A 20106-nucleotide genomic window follows, 5' to 3' on the forward strand; every position below is an offset into this window, starting at 1 on the left:
TCCCACACAAAGGTATAATTTTAAATATAAAGGTTAAAAAATGTTGAAACAAGGAAAAAAAAACCCACAAAAAACAAAACAAGCAGAAACCAGCACATTCAAATATAATGTCAAATTGATGTGTTTTGTAAAATGCCCATAAATAAAATAACTGGGTTTTTAACTATCCTTTAAGAACAAAATTCTTAAGCCTGGTATCATTGTATGTTCTTTAATTCTATATCAAAACACAGAATTATTTATTAATTGTGTCAAAACATAGAATTAAATAACATACAATGATACTATGCTTAAGAATTTTACCCGCTGGCAAGCAATTTCCCATTTACATCTTGAAGTAGTTCATGGAATGCCTATTTTGTGGGGCATGCTATCAAATTACAGTTTTCACAGACAACTTTTCTACTTTCTAAAGATTTAGGCACATCCAATAAGCTCACTAATAGCGCACAGACAAGGACACGAAATGATAGAAAGCTTCTGGTTACATTAGTGCGGCTCAGACCTATCCATCCTTAGAGAAAGAAACAAACTTATTCACATCTACTAAAACAAATTCAACTTAACTTGTGCCTCATTCAGGCAGTTCTATTAATTCACATGTGGAGAAGAGGTTTATATTGTTACTAAAAACCCAGGCCTTTCATTAGAATAATCAATGATTTTTTTTAAACTGCCAAAATCACTTAAAATTGTTTCCTAACAACCCAAAGTCTCTGAACCCAGAGGTGCAACCATGCCTTAAGACCACAGAACTACGTGCGTACATGGCACACCTGCTCCCAAAACAAGAGCCACGTGCCCAGTGTGGCAGAGTGAAAAAATGTAACGTGCGAATAGAAATTATACATCTTCAAATTCTGAAGTACTGCGGCAACCCTAAAACTAGCTTGTTTGTAGAGCAAGACAAGTTTGGATGCTGTAAGGGCAGGGTTTAGCACGCCCTTCGTGGAGGATGAAAAGCACGGTCTACGGTTAATGATCACCACAAGCACAGGGGACCCAATCTATGGTTTTGCTCAATCTCAAGATGGTCCACGAACCTTCGACATAAACTCCCTTCCCCGCCCGAATGGGCAGAAAGCAGACAGATGCCAATCTCTGAAGTTGCAAGACAAGTACGATGTGGCTGGAAGACAGGATAAAAACCAGGATGCAGTTTAAAGGAACCCCAAGCACAAGTTACACTGTCCAACTTTCTGATGCTCTGCTAATGGTTAATTGTTCTTGTGGAAAGCTACCTAATTTTATTCAGCATTTAAATGTCCAGCCTCACTTATGCTCTGTTACATCTAGGTATTAACTACTTAACCGATGAATACTCAAGACTTGGCATTGGTATTCTGTGGCAAGTTCGTAACACTGTTCAAACTTCATTTTCAGCCAGTATTTATTTAAAATAAAAATCCATAGAGTTGGCTCTGTCATTAAGAAATTGGTTCTCTTTTGTTTCTGTGGTTTTAATACCAAACTTCACATAGACAGAGAAGTTGTAATGCATGCAATGTATGTTTAATCAAATCCAGCATTTTGTCTCCTAAACTGTTATTTTTATCCCGTTTTCCAACCATATCACACTTTCTTTATCACTGTGTGATGCAAGCATGACAATATTGCTCCAAACTGCAGCTTCATTAATAAACCCATGTAAATGAAGGCACACTTCAGTTCTGTAGTGGTGAATTAAAATTCACGGTGAGCTATTTCTGTCTTCCCGTGTCCCCCGGCACATCTGGTAGACACCGTCATATGGCAGGCCAAATACTACAAAGCAGACAATTTACACATGGAGGAGTCATCCATGCTTTGATTTAAAGTATCCGGGCATATCAGATGTCCAGAGGACCAGCAAAACCCCCAACAGTTCTGTCCATTTTAACTGGACTCCTGGGATACGTCAAAAATGTTATGTTCACTATATCATTTGAGCAAATATTATTTCGCTCACTTTAAATATAGATATTATTCCTCAAGATGTGAAGATTCTCCTCAGAAAAAAAACCAAAAAGAAATCCGGTATCTGTCTCATGCAGAGTATTTCCAGCCTCCTGACTGTCTGCCTCAGGCATCAGCAGCTCTGTCTCCAAGATGTGCTGCATCTTTGGACAACATCAGCTTGATGGCTTTTGAGCACGAGATATACACCATATAGTTGTTACCCCTCCCTAGCAGAATTTTTCAAAATAAAAGAATTTGAGGTACTTTTAAGACACTCCAACTTCACTATTACAATACCGATGCAGCTGCACCCAAAAGTGACAACCTCCTGTATAAAACGGAGTTACACTGTAAGAACATACACATGGTGCAAAGCAAAATCAGTAATACTAAGCAACATCCAAAAGATACACAAACACATCACCGCTTCTGAAGCCTAAGTTATGTACGTTGTTCACCATCAAAATCAAGAAATACAACAATGTTCTTGTACTTTAAAGAAAACCCTTCCTCAAACCAAACCACCAAGGACCTAAATAAGATTAAATACAACACCTCAGCTCATGAGCTCATTGTCCACTGAGCCGTCAAAATCCACCCCTCAGACACACTAATTCCTATCAGAAAAACTGTTAAGCTTATTGTTATCAAGACTGCTGCTTCACTCGCAGGTGACATAAATCCCATTCCAAAAACGATCTCCACAAATCCAATAGCAGATATAAAGTCATCTGCTCTACTACTAAAGACTAAATTCTTTATTTGTTTTTGTGGTTTTTATGCACATTCAGCTGTCAGAAAAGCAGTAACTCGCCAGAGTAGAAGCATCATATAGCATTTAACATAAATCTCACAAAACATGTGAGCCCCCCCTTTGCACTTTAATCATTTGCTAACAGTTACAATAAGATTGTATTAAAAATTTAAACTGCCCTACTTAATGCAATTTACCTTCAAAGGTCCATTTCCAGAGAATGAATTCGAATGATATAAATGTCGAACACTCGATCAGATTTATTGCACTGAAGAATATTTCTCTTGATACAGATCTGACGAGTGAAGGCTAATGGCTTTAGTTTTATTACTTTTTAAGCACTTAATGGGAAAATTTAGACATTTTCACAAGACTAAGCTTCACCAAGAATGGTACATTTACAGAATGACAGCACGGAAGAAAGCTGTGCGATCTCTTTAGAGATGACCGGTTCAACGGCGTTATTAATGGCGAGATTAATGTGAAGTATTTATCCAGATAATTTGTCACACAACAGTTAGGCCTGAGTGCCTCTCTGCTAAACAGGGACAGGGAAGAGAAGCAGAAACTGCTGACTACAGGCAAGCTGCCGTTCTGATTTGGGGCCAAAATGCACAGTCTCAGGGGAAGACAACTGAAGTCACACTGAGACTGTAAAATAAGGAGCTAAGTGATCCTGCTATAGGTGCAAATTAATGTGAGGACACACACTAGTTACCCAAGCACCGGCAAATTACAAAAAAACCCTACCAGCCTCCCACCTTTCCATTCCAACCATGTTTTACACAAAAAGTACTTCCAAAATACTATGAAGCAATAGTTTTGCTTGTCCAAAAAGATGTTTTTTTGTTTTGTTTGGTTGTTGTTGTTTTTTTTAACTAAAAGACAGCTGGGAGTCCTCAGATTTCAATTAATGTCTAGGTACTTATCCAATCAATCATCAACTGCTATAAATTTCCTGTATTTCTCATTAGTTACACTATTGCACAGCTTAAATCTAAACACACTTTTCTGTAAGACTGTAAATTATGGTGCGTAAGACACAAGCAACTGTATCAGCCATCAGAAGAAGCATAAATGATGAGAGCAAGTCAATTGTATATGCGCTAAACTGAAGCTGATTTACTCCTCGCAATGTTTTTTAGACCAAAGTATCACCAACAGAAGCACCACTAACACACTACATCTCTTGGAGTTTGCGTAGATGACTTGAAACCAGTAATGACCTGTCTTTATTAATATTAACAAGTTTTATGCACAAAATCCAATTTTCTATGGAAAAAATATTTCTTCAGCATCTGCCAATAATGTTCCTTCATTAAGTGCAGATAGGCAAAGGTTTGTTTTCTTCAAGCTCTAAAGTTAAAATTGTTTTTGTGACTGAAAACCATCTTTGGCCTTTTCAAAGGGCATGCACGTGGTGAGACACTCCAGAAGGTACCTAACACAGCAGTATCTTGCGTGCTTCGAAATCTTGGGGTCTATTATACCGAAACGGAAAATAATATGTATTCATACATTTATTAACAAAATTCAATTAGCTTTTTAGTCTTATACCAGCTTTATAATAATTCTTCTTCTGAGTTAAAGCTCCGCCAGGTGGCTAACCAGCACTCATGCTCTGAGCAAGGCATTGCTTTCTCTACAGCTGATACCAACCCTGCAAAACCTGGCTGACAGCAGCACACTGCTTTACTTTCTTCCAAGGAAAGCAGAGGATCCCTTGACTTGAGAACAAGTCCTAAATACTACTTTTAAAATCCAAGATAAACAATGCTTGTTTCACAAACAAAGCGCAAATAATTCACAAGCAAATCGTTAACATATTACCACCACATGAAAACAAATTTCTGTTTTCCTACTACATCTGCTTCATGCCTAGTTACATCAACTGTTGGTTTTAAATCCACTACGAAGGGACCACACTGGCTTCCCCAGAAGGTAGGACAACTCCTGCCATGTAGGAGCACTACGGCAGCGGGTGCTGCCGGCTCTGTCCAGTGCCCACGGCCACAGCAGCACCCAGCGGCACCCCCACCCCGTCAGGTATGGCTAGATCTCACCCCGACGTTGTAAGGATAAAAGAACGACCGTCTTCCTCGGAAGAAGCTCTGCTGGAAATTAAGGCTTCAATCGTGCACGTACGTGTAAGGCGTGAAAGAAGTTAACCCCAGTGAGAAGACTGTAAATGATTTGGACAATGCAAGGACTTCTTGGTAATGCCAGCTGAGTAACTGCAAAACACAGATGTACTGGCACTGGCGCTGAACGGCTGGTAAAGATTTTCCATTTCTCTGCAAAGGTTCCTGAGTGAATGCAGCGTTTGCTACCAAGCACTTGACACAGATGACTGAAACATGCTCAAGAAAACCTGCCTTCTGTTTCTATCTGTGTAAGATTTCTTAAAAAGTTCATTTGAAGTTTTAGACATTAAAGGAAACCTTCATTCAAGGGCTATATACAAAAAAGGAAGGAAAAAAAAAGATAAGAAAATCAAAGAAAACCAAACAGCAGCAAACTGAGGGCCAAAGCGCACAGCTTGGCTACTTCACATTAGTTACCAATTGTCAGCAGATAACGAAGTGAAGTCAGATGTGCTGACTATCAGGGTGCCCATCAAGATACCGATTCTCTCCCCACCCCAGCCCCCCCACCAAATTGCAGATGCTAGGCAGTTCAGATGACCAAGAAAAAGCTCTTCATGGCAAAATTTTTGTAGCACACTTGAAGTTTTAATCATCTCTTCCTTACATATCCTCTGCATTTTTAAATCTAATACTGGTGGAGGCCAACTTACTGACAATGACATTTGCAGTACTGCAAGCACAGGCATTGGCAAGGGAAGGACGAGCACGTTACATGAACCACTTGTCAGCATTAAGGCAGGCAGAAACAGCCAGGAAAACACAGCACAGGTATTTTCACCCCCAGACTCTCAAAATGCTTTATTAACCGAGGGTGTGCACAAGGAGCAACCAGTTGACACCAAACAAGTTTGCCGGAGTTCCCAATTTCTGTAATCCCTTAATAAAACTAGTTGAGCCCCTGTGCCCAACAGTCACACTTAATAGTCGGGATAATTTTTCTAACACAGAAGCAGCCTACATGGCCCCAACCATCTGCCAACTAACTTCCCAGCTTTGTTCTTAAAACAAAATGGAGCATGCTTTGCTAAAACAAGTCTACATGGATCTCAGGAAGATTGTTACCTCTGAAAAGACAAAAATTAATGAACTACCAAAATATGTAAAGTGAGGCTATTCAAAAAGTAGTTCTACATTCTACAGACTTATCTCTGAACTGTACAATATAATACTATGCTGTATTTTCCGTTTTCCACAAAATACTAACTAGATGCTACGATGGACGGTCTGGCCGTGCTGCTTTGGGCATGCGCACGTACACGGCTCAACTAAGGAAAAGAAACAAAAGAGCTTGATATAAGCGAACAACATCGATTTACAAAATATACATTAGAGATTGCACTACCCCAAGAATCTAGGCATCATTAAAGTAACTGTATGAGCAGGACAACAAGCTTACATGTTCAAGGGATATTTTATCCTTAGCAAAGGATTTGGGATGCCCAGATGCCAACAGCTATCCTAGCCCAATACTGCATCCAGCTAAGGTTTATATCCCTGAACAGGCATCTCAAAATACCCCGACTTGGCAGGCCTGACCATCCACCAGCAGTTGTAGTGACTGGCAGTAAATAAAGTTACCTGTTAAGCAATTCACTGTTTAAGACTGGTCAGCACATGGGCCAATCCCATCTTTGCAAAAACTGAAATAAAACGAGTAGCTTACAGGTGGAGTTCGCTGCACGCTCAATGCTGACAAAAGTCACATCACAAGAACGGGGCAAATGTTCCACCCTTAACGATCAAAAGTTTTCTTCTGCAACACCAAGGACTTACCACTGCAGTCAACCTCCTCAGATCAAATGCTATTTTCAAAATTAAATCAAATACATTTAGTTTAAGGATTCTCTACTTTATGGCAAATGAGAAAAAAAAAAAACGTGTAATTTTTAAAACTCAGCAGCAGCGCTGGATGTTTTCTGGCACAGGCAGGAATTCAGAAGACCTATGCCCACACTCATTCTGGCTTACACACATCATCCCCATACATGCATGCAGGCTTTTAAACTCTGAATACACAAGTGCTAATCCCAGAGAAGCAAACAGTTTCAATAGGATTTGCATATGCGTACGGATTAGTTGAAAGGGAGCTATTTGCAAGGCATTTCAGAAATCGCTTTTGAAGAACGATCTATGCTAATAATAAACTTTGATGTTTAAAATGTGTTTGTTACACAACAGAGAACATTACAAAAGGATTATGTTTATTACACCAGTTTTAAATGTTTGATACCTCAGACAAAAGCATCCCTTTATTATAAGGGGAAAAAGCAAGCTATTCTCTTTAATAAATGTTACTAAATACACTGCAAACACACCCAGGAACAGACAAAAGTTATAGAAACTAAGAGATACAAATGTAATATCAGCATTTTGACCGAGTTCTTTGTTTGACAACTCAGATGAAAGACCTTGAGTATGCTGTATGCCAGAAATCACAAATACGTAAGAGCAACAATTATTCTCTGGAACCTCAAGGAATGGCTAGAAATACCACGGCACGATCCACCAACAGAACAGTGCACGCCACGGCTGCTTCTCGAGGTGAAGTCAGATTTTCTCACAAGACTCCTCAGGCTTGGTATTGCCTCCTGCCTTTGTTCCGACAGCCTCTACTTTCTACCCTGAGCGCTGGTTTTGTTTCCAGGTGTCCTAAAACACTCTGGTGATGCCCTGAGCAGGCTGGTGTTATTCTCAGTTTTATAGCAAGGGACTGGGGGCGGGGGGGCATTTTCCCTTGCATCTGTCTTGAGACAAGTGACCTTGCACGTTAGGTCTTACTCTTTCATTCAGCAATGCTAAGCCAGCAAAGTCATTCTATGCCAAAAAATTTGAAGTTAAATCCACAAGAGACAGTTAAAACCAATGACTAAGGGACAACATATTAGGCATAATTAAAGAAATCAAGCTTTAGACATTTCACACTGCCCTCTGTATTTAAGAATTTGTTGGACAAGCTGTACAGCACACATGCTGTAAGGCAGCAGGGAGATGTTAACAGGTTTTAAGATTTGTCAATAAAAATTTAAGAAACAAAACAATCAGACTAAGAAATCATGCCATAATAAAGAGCACAGCAGTAAGAAGAGCAATGAAGACCTGCTAGCAAGGCAGACCATCCCCCAAAACGCAGCAAATGAGCCACAGTTTAGACAGGCCTCTTCAAAATAAAACAGATGCAAGTAAGAAAAGGGTTGTCGCTGTAATGAAGAAAATGTAAACTGGCACTTTAAGGAGCTCATGCTCTGCTGAAGCCCTTTTTGGCCCTTACCTAACCTTGTGGTCAGCTCCGCCACCCTCCATTACAGCATCATTAGCAACTGCAAAAGCAGGGTTAAAGAATCATTTCGCTAGCAGATATTACCAAGCAGGTTTGGTTGTTTCGTGGTTTTTTTTTTTAATCCTCACTGTTGGATACCTCCCCCGCAACTGAGCCCTGTTAGCAGCCGTGCTGTTACCGTGTTACTCGCTATGCAATCAGTTTGCTGTTCAGGTCACTTGGCTCAAAAAGAATCGCAGAAATTGTCACTGCTCTTTTCAGCTTCTGTCACCAGCTCCACCAGGAGCTCCAGCATGATAAAATTTAGCAGAGCGATGTTTTTCCATAATTCAACCTCCGTCAAGCTGACAGGACATCTGACTTGTTTCTATTCTGGTTTTCCTTTTTTCCCCTCTATTGAGAATTAGGCTCTGCAAGATGCAAGACAATTTAGCAGCAGTGTTATTTTCCCAAGGTACTAAACACAACAGCAACACAAACCCGTAACGCAGACTGCAAAATGACAAAGCAGGAACAGATGAGAAAGTAAAATCTAAGCACAAAAAATTGAAAGCGTGTTTCCGCCCAATATTAAAAAATATCGTGCATTCAGAGAGGCTTATATCTACAGTACCCTGCATTTAAAAAAAGCAGCAGTTGATTGCTATCAGACTGTACATGATACTTGACAGGTAACAAAAACTGAGAGCAGATACTGTCATCTTTTTGGGTTTGCTTACAAAACTGAACGCTACCTCCATCTCTGGAGAAAGAACAATCACAGTCCTTCAGATTAGTGCCTATGGCCACATCAGCACACAGAACCAGAATTTCATCTATGGGTGCCATACAGACATTATTGACACATACATGTTCAATAGTAATTTTTAATATTTGATGGAGGACAAATTAATAGGGTGGGACAGTAACAAAAATCACATTTTATCCATGGCACTGAACGCATAAGCAGATGAGGCAGAACACATCCAGAAACAAAATCTCCAAGTTTACAATACCAGCTGTAGAAAAGGCAGAGGTTTTAAAAAATAAGGAATTTTCAAACTTTCTCCCTCTGCCAGAATTTGTTTTCACTTCGGTTTTTGATGTTAATGGAAAACAATTCCTAATGGCTTGCAAGGCACTCCACGAATGTGCTTATAACATTTTATCTCTCAAACACAACTTACATGATCCTATAAAATGCACTGCTTATGCCTCTCACCCTCAGGTCTTCGCCAATAAAAAGCAATTGACCACCAAACAACTATCATGCTTCCTGCCCCGGGACTTCTCTTCAAGTTCACATTAAAGGATATAAACCTACTGGACCAATCCTGAATCTTCAGTACTGGAAATCTTATTCTTTCATCTTTTGATGAAATGTATCAACATTCTCGTTTCCATCTAGTGAAGAATTTGCACGTGATGAACTGAAGTCTTTCATTTATTGTATTGTTCAGAAAATGTAGCAGCTGTCACCTCCTGCGTAACATCAGTAGCCCTGCATCACCACCGTCTTCTAGGTTTCAAGTAATGTGCCTTACTGCATATGCTTCAAATTAAGACTTAAAGTGCCATAAAACTAACCCTATAAAATTTATAAGTCATGTGAAAAAGTTCCACAGAGATTACTGTTTTCTGCAAATAATGTAGTGAATGATACACTTACTGTAGCTAAAAACTAAATCTCCCTGGAACTTTTATTAGCAATACACAGCATTCAACTCCTCCATACAAATCAGAGCACTTCTTAAATACCATACTCTGGACTATACCTCCCGATCCCACCACTGAATTCCAAGAATGAGAAAAACACATGCAGACATGTTGTCAGAAGATCTTTCTCTTCTTTCCTCCACTCACTTTTGAATCTGGGTGCAGATTTAAAGAAATCTGATGGAGTGGTTCAAGTCTCAAAGTCCTCAAAGCCTGCAAAGTCTCTGCAATTTTCATGAAGAGAGGCAGCCAGGCAAAGGACATGTGAGAATCCCAACAAACAGCATGGCTGTAACATCAAATAACTGCCAAGCATGAAGGAAACCACATACAAAAGAGACTTTGTAAGTGGCCAGAGACAACAGAAAAAAATCTTGTGCCATAACATATAAAAAGTATGAATTTCAGTTAAGCAGAAAATATAAATCCAAGGAAATGAGGGCTCTAGGAGAGTTTGTTACATTGCTTGCACAAATACCTGCCATCGTCCAGTCCAGTCCTGCTGATGCTAACTGCTCCCCACACTCCTGCTATTTCTCCAGGAAGTGCTCAACTGGTAGAGCTCATTTTGAGACTTTCTGTATCATATTGACTTCAGATATTAAATAATTTCCTCCTTCTGACTAATGTGGGACCTTCCCATAACAATGTAAAGTCTGATTTATGATACCAGAACTGATGGAGAACATACCATCTAAGGGTATGGGTCTGAGAGATTAAATGGAAATCAGTATGTCCAGGGAGATATTCTGCAGAGACATAAAAGGAGCCACTACAAGACCACTGATTAAGTTAAATTCTTGTTTCCAGAACTGCATCTTCTCATTTATTAAATATTATTTATTAAATATTATAACTAAATTTATTAAATATTATAACTAAATCTTCTCATTTATTAATGGTGCATAAGAGTTAAAGGCAGGTATGAGGAAGGGCAAAGTTTCATACCAAAAAACCATCAAGTTCAGAATAAAATGTATGCAGAAACAGACTTTGCAAGACAAGCCGTATCAGATTTGTGTATTTATATCTTCTTTTCTACTGACTTTCATTACTAAATCCTTTGAATTTTCTGATTCAGTTATACAAAGCTCAGAAGAAAATTCTCTAAAGACAGTTTGTAAGATAAATATTAACACCTATTTAAAACGTGCTATATCTTCCCCAGGCAATACAAAATAAGAAAAGAAAGAATACCACATGGTGGCATTCAAGTAAAGAATTTACCCAAGTAGAGAATTACCGCTTCTGTGCTCGGCTACGGAATGTTCCTGGAGAGATGGACAGCAAACCCAAGAGGCACATCCTCCACAAGCAAAAGGTCTTGGAGCGGGCTGCTCCCCTACATGTGGGCCTAACATCCTACTGCCATGAAAGGGTAATGGGCTCTTCTGGTTTTTTGTTGTTGGGGTTTTTTTTGTTTTTGTTTTTTTTTTTTTTTAAATCAGGAAGCACATGAGGCATCTAAACAAAAAATACTTCTCCCACATGCGATGAAGAAAAACTGACATATGTAAACCTTTGTTGAACACTAACAGCCTAAATGTCACTGATGTTCAAATTTAAGAGCAGTAACCAAGTCTAGAAATACTGCCCATCAGCGTCAGGAACGAAGCTGGCGACAGAGCAAGGCCTCCGCTGACAAGGCCATGCCTCAAATCCAGCGTGCTGGACTGAGGGAGCACACCAGTCTAGGGGGGTTTGAGGAGGGAGGTAAAATCCTCCCTGCGTTACAGGGAGGTAAAACCCGCACAGGGGGGTAAAACCCCAGTCTCTAACTGCTCCAGATAACCTCAGCGCCCCACGAAACCCGGGGCACCCAGTCGGCGCGCACAGCCAGGCTGCTGCTGAGCCCCTCTGGCCGGCTGAGGAGCGGCCCTAACCCATTCCGGAGCGAACCGCCCCGCGTTCTCAGCCCGCGGGACACCAGCCGCCACCCGGGCCCCACGCACGGGCCTTTGGCGGGAGGAAAGGGGCTGGCGGCGAGGAGAAGTACTCGGGGACAGCCTTCGCGTCTCCGGTGAGGAGGCAGGCGCGGGCGGGAGGGCGTCACGGCCCCAGGGCCTCAAGGGCTTCACGGCCCTGTCAGGCCCGGGGGCCGCTGGGGCAGGCGGGAAGCAGGCCCCGCTGGCGGCACCCAGCTGGGGCCGGCTGCTCCTGCCGTGCCTTACTGACGGCGAAATGCCACGCGAAAGCGTTAATTTTATGTTCCTTTGCACACTAGTTGGTGCTTAAAATGAATGGGGTCTGAGGGTGCGTTGCTTCAGGCTAAGCTGTAGTACGAAGGACAAAAGTGACATCCCTTTTATTTCTCCTTCTTTAAAAAAAATAAGTAAAATACAAATATCTGGACCTAACAGCCAAAAAGATTTTTTTCCAGTATTGTTGCAGCACGGAAGAGCATGTCAAAGTTTTACCAGGCTGATCCAGTCCATCTTTGACTAGCTTAACTAACGAGTAATCAGTCCATCTTTGACTAGCCTAACTAACGAGTAATCAGAGCGGCACGTTGCTTTGGATGCCGCACCGCAGCCATGAGAGCTCTCTGAAAGGTCACCGCTGCGCCTTACCGGCACGAAAGGAATTCCAGGAGCCAGAGGACCTGCTCCCCAGCCCTGCACCGCACTTGGCTGCCCACTGCCCCAGCCTCCTGCGCCCAAACTGAAGAAGCCTTCGGGCCATATCTAGTGCAAGAGTGAATATTGCCTCGTCCTAAAATAGCTGTCAGCAGAATAGGACTGAGACTTTATTTACTTCCCATTAGACTGATTAACATTTCCTAATGAAAATACATCTATAAAAGCTGACTTCATAATACTGATAGCAAGTGACAGCCTTTCCCCGCAATCCGGCTGTACGAGGATTAATTTGTCATCTTCCATCCCTTAACGGAAAATTCGTACTTCAAGGTACCCCCCCTTTTAGACACAGTTGTTCAACATAACATCAGAAATATTATTTGGAAATAAAATATTTCTGGTAAATGTTTACACACAACAGACACACTCCATAATAAGAGATGAGTTTAATTTGCAAATAAAACATCCAAAAACAACAGCAACAGCACAGCACCAGAGCTAAAGGTCCAAATTGTGAGGCAGCAATGGCCTCTGCCATTATATACCTGTAACTCCTGCCTCAATATTCACAGGTTTATTGCTATTTGGGGCATTTTTATTTCAAAATTTTTGTGTTACAGCCATCCGTACAAGGTAAAACCTCCCAAATCTGTGTTTGACGACTCATGTAACAGATACGTATATCCTACTACATGCACAATAGAATGGGGTATTTGAGTTTTCACCTTCTCCCTTGTTTAGGACACATGCCAAAGTACTAAAAGCCAAACCCCAACCCTAAATAAACCCCAACCCTAACGCGTTTTTCCTAAGACAGACATGGCAGCAGCAATGCCATCCACGGTATCCAAGACAAGTGAGTTGCATCAGAAAGCTTCCACCAAATGCTTTTTCACAGGATGCAATTTGTCTAGTGGTACCGTAACAAGGAGGCTCTAAACTTTAACGTTGCAGAAACCCCTTTCCGAAAAGTTTCATCAGTAACATACACACACACACACACACACGTATGTCTATATACACACACACAAATATATATGTATATACACATACATAAAAGAAATACAGTTCTATGTATTCCTACCACCTACACAAGTGGGTCAGGCTGCAAGTCCTTAAGATTGGCTTAATCTCCCCAAAATGAAGAAGTTTTGAAGTTATACTAACATGCCTAACCAGTAAGTTTTCGGCATTTTGCCTTACACATACAGAGTTACAGTAGTAGGTCACAGCAATATAAAGGATCGCCACAATGAAAGTTTATGCTGAAAGATGTAAATATCTTCTACTTTGATCACTAGCTGGTGTACAACTGAAGTGAACTGCTAAGCTACAGTAACAGACTCAACTCTGAATCAAAATTATATTCAAACCCTTTTCTTTCACTCCCAGTGACGCAACCTACACTGATGGTAAAATTTTATCCTCTAAATATTTGAAGATTTGTTTTCCCTTTGCGACGTCAGAGAATTGCATAGCATGCAGTTAAATGGGTCAAAGAAAATGTGAACATAAAGCAGGGAAAGATGTGCAATTATGAATACATCATGAACAAAAATAAAAGCAATTCTTATGCATTAATGGTACATCAAGCTAATTCAAGAAGGCTAAAATCATTAAAAAGGCATCCTGGGGCAGTACATAGTCATTACAATACTGTGCTGACAAGAAATATTAAAATAATCATTTCCAATGTCATTGATAAAATCCATTCTGATAAGTAGGAAAAAAACCTCCTAATTCTTAATTGGGAAATCTGAAGTAAAATGGGTATCAGCATTCGATCTTATTTTTAAAACTTAATTCCCTTGTCTGACAATTCTCAATTCCAAATATCAAAAGCTAAGAAAGAATTTATTATCCACCATCGCTGGGCACGTTGTTGAGCTAATCCCATGGAACCTGGAATTTTTCTTTTCTATTTCAGACAGAAATTCAGGGCGTGCTCGCACAACTCCGACTTCAAACAGCATCGGAGATTAGACCCAAGTGGGACAATGCTGAAGGTTAAAAACAGCCCTCTAAAATGTTCAAAATCCTGCTTCACTTTAGAGTACAAACTTTTACACGAAACAGCTGATCGTCACACCACAGGATGCCTGAATACTTATCGCACTTAGGGAATTACAAAGCTCTATCTCACTATCAAAATAGTTTAATTTGTAAATTATTATTAGGGTATGGGAAAACAAGCAACTCATCACACACGCATTTCAAAGGACTAAGAACCACCATCCTGACAACTGCTGTTTATAAATCATGGTTTTCACCTTCTTAAAACATTGAAGAACAGTTATCTAAAATACATAGATGTACCTTAATTACGCATCAGCGTTCATAAAAAAATTTCTGCAAACAAAAAGTGAAATATTATTGTAAAGCAGTGCTCATGTTGCAAAAATATGACCCTGCTCTGTTACAAGCAATAGCGAGCTTAACTAATGAAAGCATTGTAAACAATGTGTTTGGATTTAACTAGAGAATAAAGCACCAGTTTCATCACAACCACCATTCCAGTTAAATTATTCTACCACTCAACTGGGGAAAACAGGAAACGAGTTATAAGAGACAGAAGTCGTAACAGATGACCACTACCAGAGTTCAGTGGGTGCTTGCAGGGGCAAAAATTACAAATTTAATTTCTACTGTGTGTCCAGTGAAGAAGTGAGTAGAACACCCTTCAGTGCCATTTCCATTGTCTTCATCCAAAAGGTAGGTCTACATCACATCAAGGCAGAAAACAGAAAGAAGAAACCAGATTTTAGAAAAAGCTTGTAAAACAGCACCTTTTGTAACAAAACTGCTAACTGGTATGTTAAAGAAAAGTCTGCTGTAACTAGGACTGGTAACAGACAGGGTTTTGGACACTGGAAGTTGACAGACAGTTTCAGATTTACCAACTCACTGGCAGTTCAAACTTCCTGAAAAACAGAAGAGGGAAAGGAAGAATAGGGTGCATTTGGACCACAAACTGTATACGTAAATCACAGACGATGCAAACCATTGCAGAGTGTTTGACTTGATTAAAACAGGACTCGTTGCATGCAAAGTGAGAGCACTAAAGCTAACATGACTAAACCAAACCCAGTCTCACCTAATATCTACAATATCTACAATATCACCCAATATCTACAATATCTACATTTTCAAACAAAACCAAAAAAAACCCCAAAAACACACCACCCATTGCAATCAACATTATCCTAAAAATGTAAAATAAGTGAAGCGTTCATCAAAGCTACAAGCCAGCAAAAGCCGTGGGACCTTGGTCAACACGGTGAAATACCCTCACAGACCTGCCAAAGCAAACACTTGGAGCATCTAAACACCAAGCATTACCTACCCCGGAATAACATAAATAGTGATTAAATCCTATACCTAAATCCCAAGAACAGATACCCATCCAGCTGGGAGCAAAGTCTAGAAACAGTTTCAATACACAGAAAGCAGTCTTAATAGGTATAGTAGCTCCATGTCTTACATACAGCTACTGACTTGTCAACAACTATTCTTCCTCACCTACAAACAATAAAAAACCCTGTCTTATCCATTCATCTATTAATGAAATGCAATAATTGGTCTGTACCCCTTTCAAGTTTGCTGAAAAACGCGGTTAATTTACAAAGGCTGCTGGCACTGACTCAGGGTTTCCTCAAAACAATAAGAAATGCTTAGAGCATACTGGGTGAAGAACTACTTAGCCTGTCCCTCCACCCCTCACCCCTTCTTTTCCTTGTTCATTGACAGTATTCACATCAAGAAGTGCTTTTTCAAGTCAGACTAGGCTTTCTGATCTTGGATAATCGGCTCCATTTATTCTGCAGAGGATCTGAACACAAAGAGAAGTTATTAACCAATGCTGTGTGCTGCTTGCGTTTGAGCAAACAGGGCTCAAAAGTCCCTCGAGGGACCAAACAGGCAGTCCCTCAGAAGGCTGTATTGCAGAATTCACTTGCATTTAAAAAAAACAAAATAATAATAATAATAAAATACATATATATATATATAAAAATGAGGTACAAGTTATGCAACCATGCAGATGTTTGGTTCCCTTGTTAAAGAGGGGCCCCGATTCCTTTAGTACAAGATGAGAAAGAGCCACTCCAGTTTAACAGCAGCTTCAGAGAAGATGCGATACGAAGCAGAAGCCAGCAAGGTAACAGACTGGCTGCACGCAGCCAGCCTCACAAAGCACTAGAGTGTTCGACAGCTGACGTGCCAGTGATGTCAAGTCACAAGCCGCTGCGGGGAATTTTACTGAATCACATCAGGTGTGGCTGTGGACACTTTATATTCCATGCCTATCATCATACAATGAAGCTGGAACAAAAATGGAGTGTGTGCATGCGCGCGTGTGTAAAACTATGAGTACATTTAATCGTACCAGCTTTTATTTTCTCCTGAATACAGTTTCACCAGAGATGTAACTTGTTCTTTGCCCAAAAAGTAAAAAAATGCAAATTTATTGTCATGAGTCAAAAGCTGTCACAGTATTAATGGTCACTAAAGCAATGGTGATATAGCCAGCACCTACAGCGCTGGCTGGTGCCAAGCGACAGCCCTCCCCAACACACCACCTATCCCCCAGAAAGTCAGCCTACTGATGTACCTTACAATGATATTTCACGTCCTTTTCCAAGAGGAAAGATAATTTACAAGTTTTCTTCAAACTTCTGCACTTCTACCCCTTGCCTTTCAAAGGTCTGCACAGAGCCTACATGAATCCTCTGAAGAAGCCACTAAAAAACGCTGTTAAGCCCACACTGAACCCGAACATCCTAGAGTTGCACAAACCAAGTTGTCTAATCAAGTGCTCCCTAACTTGCACTGTTCATGCACACCCCCTCATTTAATAGGGTTAAGAAGTTGCTCTGTTTCCTGCTGAAACAAACAGCAAAAATTATCAGGAACTGGATTTGGTCCCAGTCTGGCAACTGTAACACATTTATACAGAAGCATTCCTAATCCTATTAGTTGGCAAATATTAAATAGCTGGTTAACTGCCATGTAGGTAAAACAAAACCTTGACATTTCTTAAACACATGATGTTTGTCAAGTCTTTCTACTTAGTACTGAAATTTAGCAGAGACACAAATAAGCTTCCTGGAGGCTTACAAGTTGATCACACTAGCCTTCTGCCAAGAGACTTCTCTCTCAAAAGGTCCCTGAGGGAAAGGAAGAAGAAAAAGTAGACTGTACAAAGATCCACAAACACCACGACTTGGAATATATAATTAAAAATCTAACTACAGCTAGCACTCAAAAATAAATGTACTAACAAAAACCCCTAATGGTTCTTTGAAACTCATATTCAAAACAGAAAATCTAGGTGCTGAAAACAGTAATCTCTGCAACTAGTTCCAGCGAAAACAGCGAGCAAAGCACAAAGATACAGCTTTAAATGCTCTTCTCTGAAATCCTACCAACAGGATGGGTAAAAACACCCTTATTTGGATTTAAACCTAGTGCAGTGCATGTCAGTATTTTCCATTTAAAAATTAGAATGTTTTGCTTTCTTTTTTTAATTTTAGCTGCCTTTGTACACATCTCTGATAGGTACCGATGTGACACTGTCTCACATAACCACAGATGGCGCAGGTCTTTGCAATGAAAAGCTGGCCACAAAAAAACCCCCAGAACTAAGGAGCTCTGAGAAGTATTTCAACATAATTACAAAGGGGTTTACACGCAGAAGAATTGCTGCGATGAAGAGCTGACAAGTTCAGCCACTAGACAACCGTGGTTAGAAGAGAAGACAGCAAAGCCCCAAGACACCTGGCTGAATTTCCACTAGAGGGTGCACAAAGCCCATCTCATACAGCGAAGGCCAAGTTCAGCATCGCTTCTCCAGCCACACAAGTTCTTCCAAGGAGTAACTGTTCCAAAATAGTTACAGATGGTCAGAAAGAACTTTTGTTAGTCTTTTTTTTTTTTTTTTTTTTGAGACGGTACACAATGATCCCAAGTACCTCCTACAAGGCAAACTAGAACATTGCTGCTAATGATGTTTTAAATAACTGTTAAGCAGCCAACTTTATTCCTAAACCCCTATACAAGAGTATCAACTTCTAACACTCTGTGAACGCCATGAGTTACTTCTCATGATTACCCTACTCCTATCAATTTTTTCTATTTATTCTCACTTTCTCAAATGTGCAAGACAGTTTTCAACTACTTTGCACAAAGAGCCTCTCAACGTCTCCACGAGCACTGAATCAAAAGAAAAGAAAACTTTGCTAAAATAAAGCAAGCACCAAAGAAAACTGAAAAATAAATGAAGACTAAATAAAGTAGCTTAAGATGCTTAAGACTAAAGGTGCTGGTAGAGAATACAACAGTGTACACATGCTGTGTTCAGCATAAAGAGCCTTCTACTGCACTTAGGATAATATAAAAAAACAAATTCCTAAAAACGAGCATTTTCTTTAACTAAACGTTAATGAATACTTGCAAAACAGGCAAGTACCTGAGCTATCAGACATCAGCAGTTATTTAAAAACCCAGCTACAGTACTGTGTGATATGCTGGACAAAAGAAGTAATCTTTACCATCTTGGAAGACTCGCTCCACATTGAGTCCGTAAGTAGCACAGGTTTCGTAGTAAGTGCATCTCTTGAGATCATTCGATAACTTCCTTGCTCTGGCATCGTCTATGACACGGGGATTACTGGAACTTATAGCATCTACAGCAACAGCAGGGAAAAACAAATACATATTTAAATATAATTTGAAAACCTCATCTTACAATTATCAATACCCAAGCAGTGAATTTAAGTACAAACCGTGAGACACTTGGAATTTTTAGAAAACAACAAGGGTGCACATCACTCTGATTTTATACTTTGTTACTAAAGTCACCAGCACACTGATTGATTCTAAAAACCAGGAAAAACCTAAAATGCTTTTTGCTTACCTTAAATGTATGTTTAGGTCACGAGTTGCAACAAATACACAATCACATGAAAGAACATGAGCTCTGATGTAAAATAAACTTAAAGAAACAAGTGGGTGATTATTATAAACATATCAAATGATTTTTAGGCCTCCTATAAATTTCAGGACTGGCTTACAAGTAACCTTCACCTGCAGAGTGTGAAGCAGAGAACAGGACATGCCTGTAAGGACAGGAACACTTTCAGTAGAGAAACAATGGGACGGGGGGAGAAATGGTACCAGGTATGACTGCAACACTCGGGGAAAGTGTTAGATTTGCACGCAAGAGATGCTTTTCTTTAAAAAAACCTAGCCAACACTAAGACAACTGGGGAAAAAAATCATCATGGCAGGTAAGAAATAACAAAGCTGTACAGGACTGCCGTTATCGTGTTGCTAAAAATCTAGGGTCCAGTTCTTCCCTCAGTTCCTCATGTAACTCTGCCCTGTGTGCTTATTTTCGGTCCTTCCCATTTTTTAGGCTAGTTCTCTCGGCGTTTTGCCCTGGCACAGAGCACCAGCCAACGGTGGGCTAGCGAGGCCGGGCTGGAGGCAAAGCACTCTGCTAAACCCCAGCCCTGAACCGGCGGCACACACTACGCCTCGGTCCAGGCACACACTTGCCCGTTTAACACGAAACTGAGATTTTTCGTATAGTCACAGGTTGCATTGTTGACCTGGCTTCCAAGCCACAGCCAGCACTGGACCCAGGAAACTCATCGTGAATGACTTTGAGTCTCAAACCTTGATGTAAAGGCACCCATGAGACATTGTGCGAACGTA

At 40.4% G+C, this 20106-nt stretch overlaps 1 protein-coding gene across 5 annotated transcripts in view; it reads right to left on the reverse strand.

Moving 5' to 3' along the window:
- AGAP1 (ArfGAP with GTPase domain, ankyrin repeat and PH domain 1) overlaps positions 1-20106 on the reverse strand; it is a 385812-nt gene that overhangs the window by 210709 nt on the left and 154997 nt on the right. For all 5 annotated transcript variants that reach the window (XM_072874082.1, XM_072874081.1, XM_072874078.1 and 2 more), the window contains exon 6: positions 18939-19073. In XM_072874082.1, coding sequence (XP_072730183.1) covers positions 18939-19073 — 135 coding nt within the window. The remainder of the gene's footprint in view (positions 1-18938; positions 19074-20106) is intronic.

Source organism: Ciconia boyciana, chromosome 10 (genome assembly GCF_034638445.1).
Source record: "Ciconia boyciana chromosome 10, ASM3463844v1, whole genome shotgun sequence".
NCBI lineage: Eukaryota > Metazoa > Chordata > Aves > Ciconiiformes > Ciconiidae > Ciconia > Ciconia boyciana.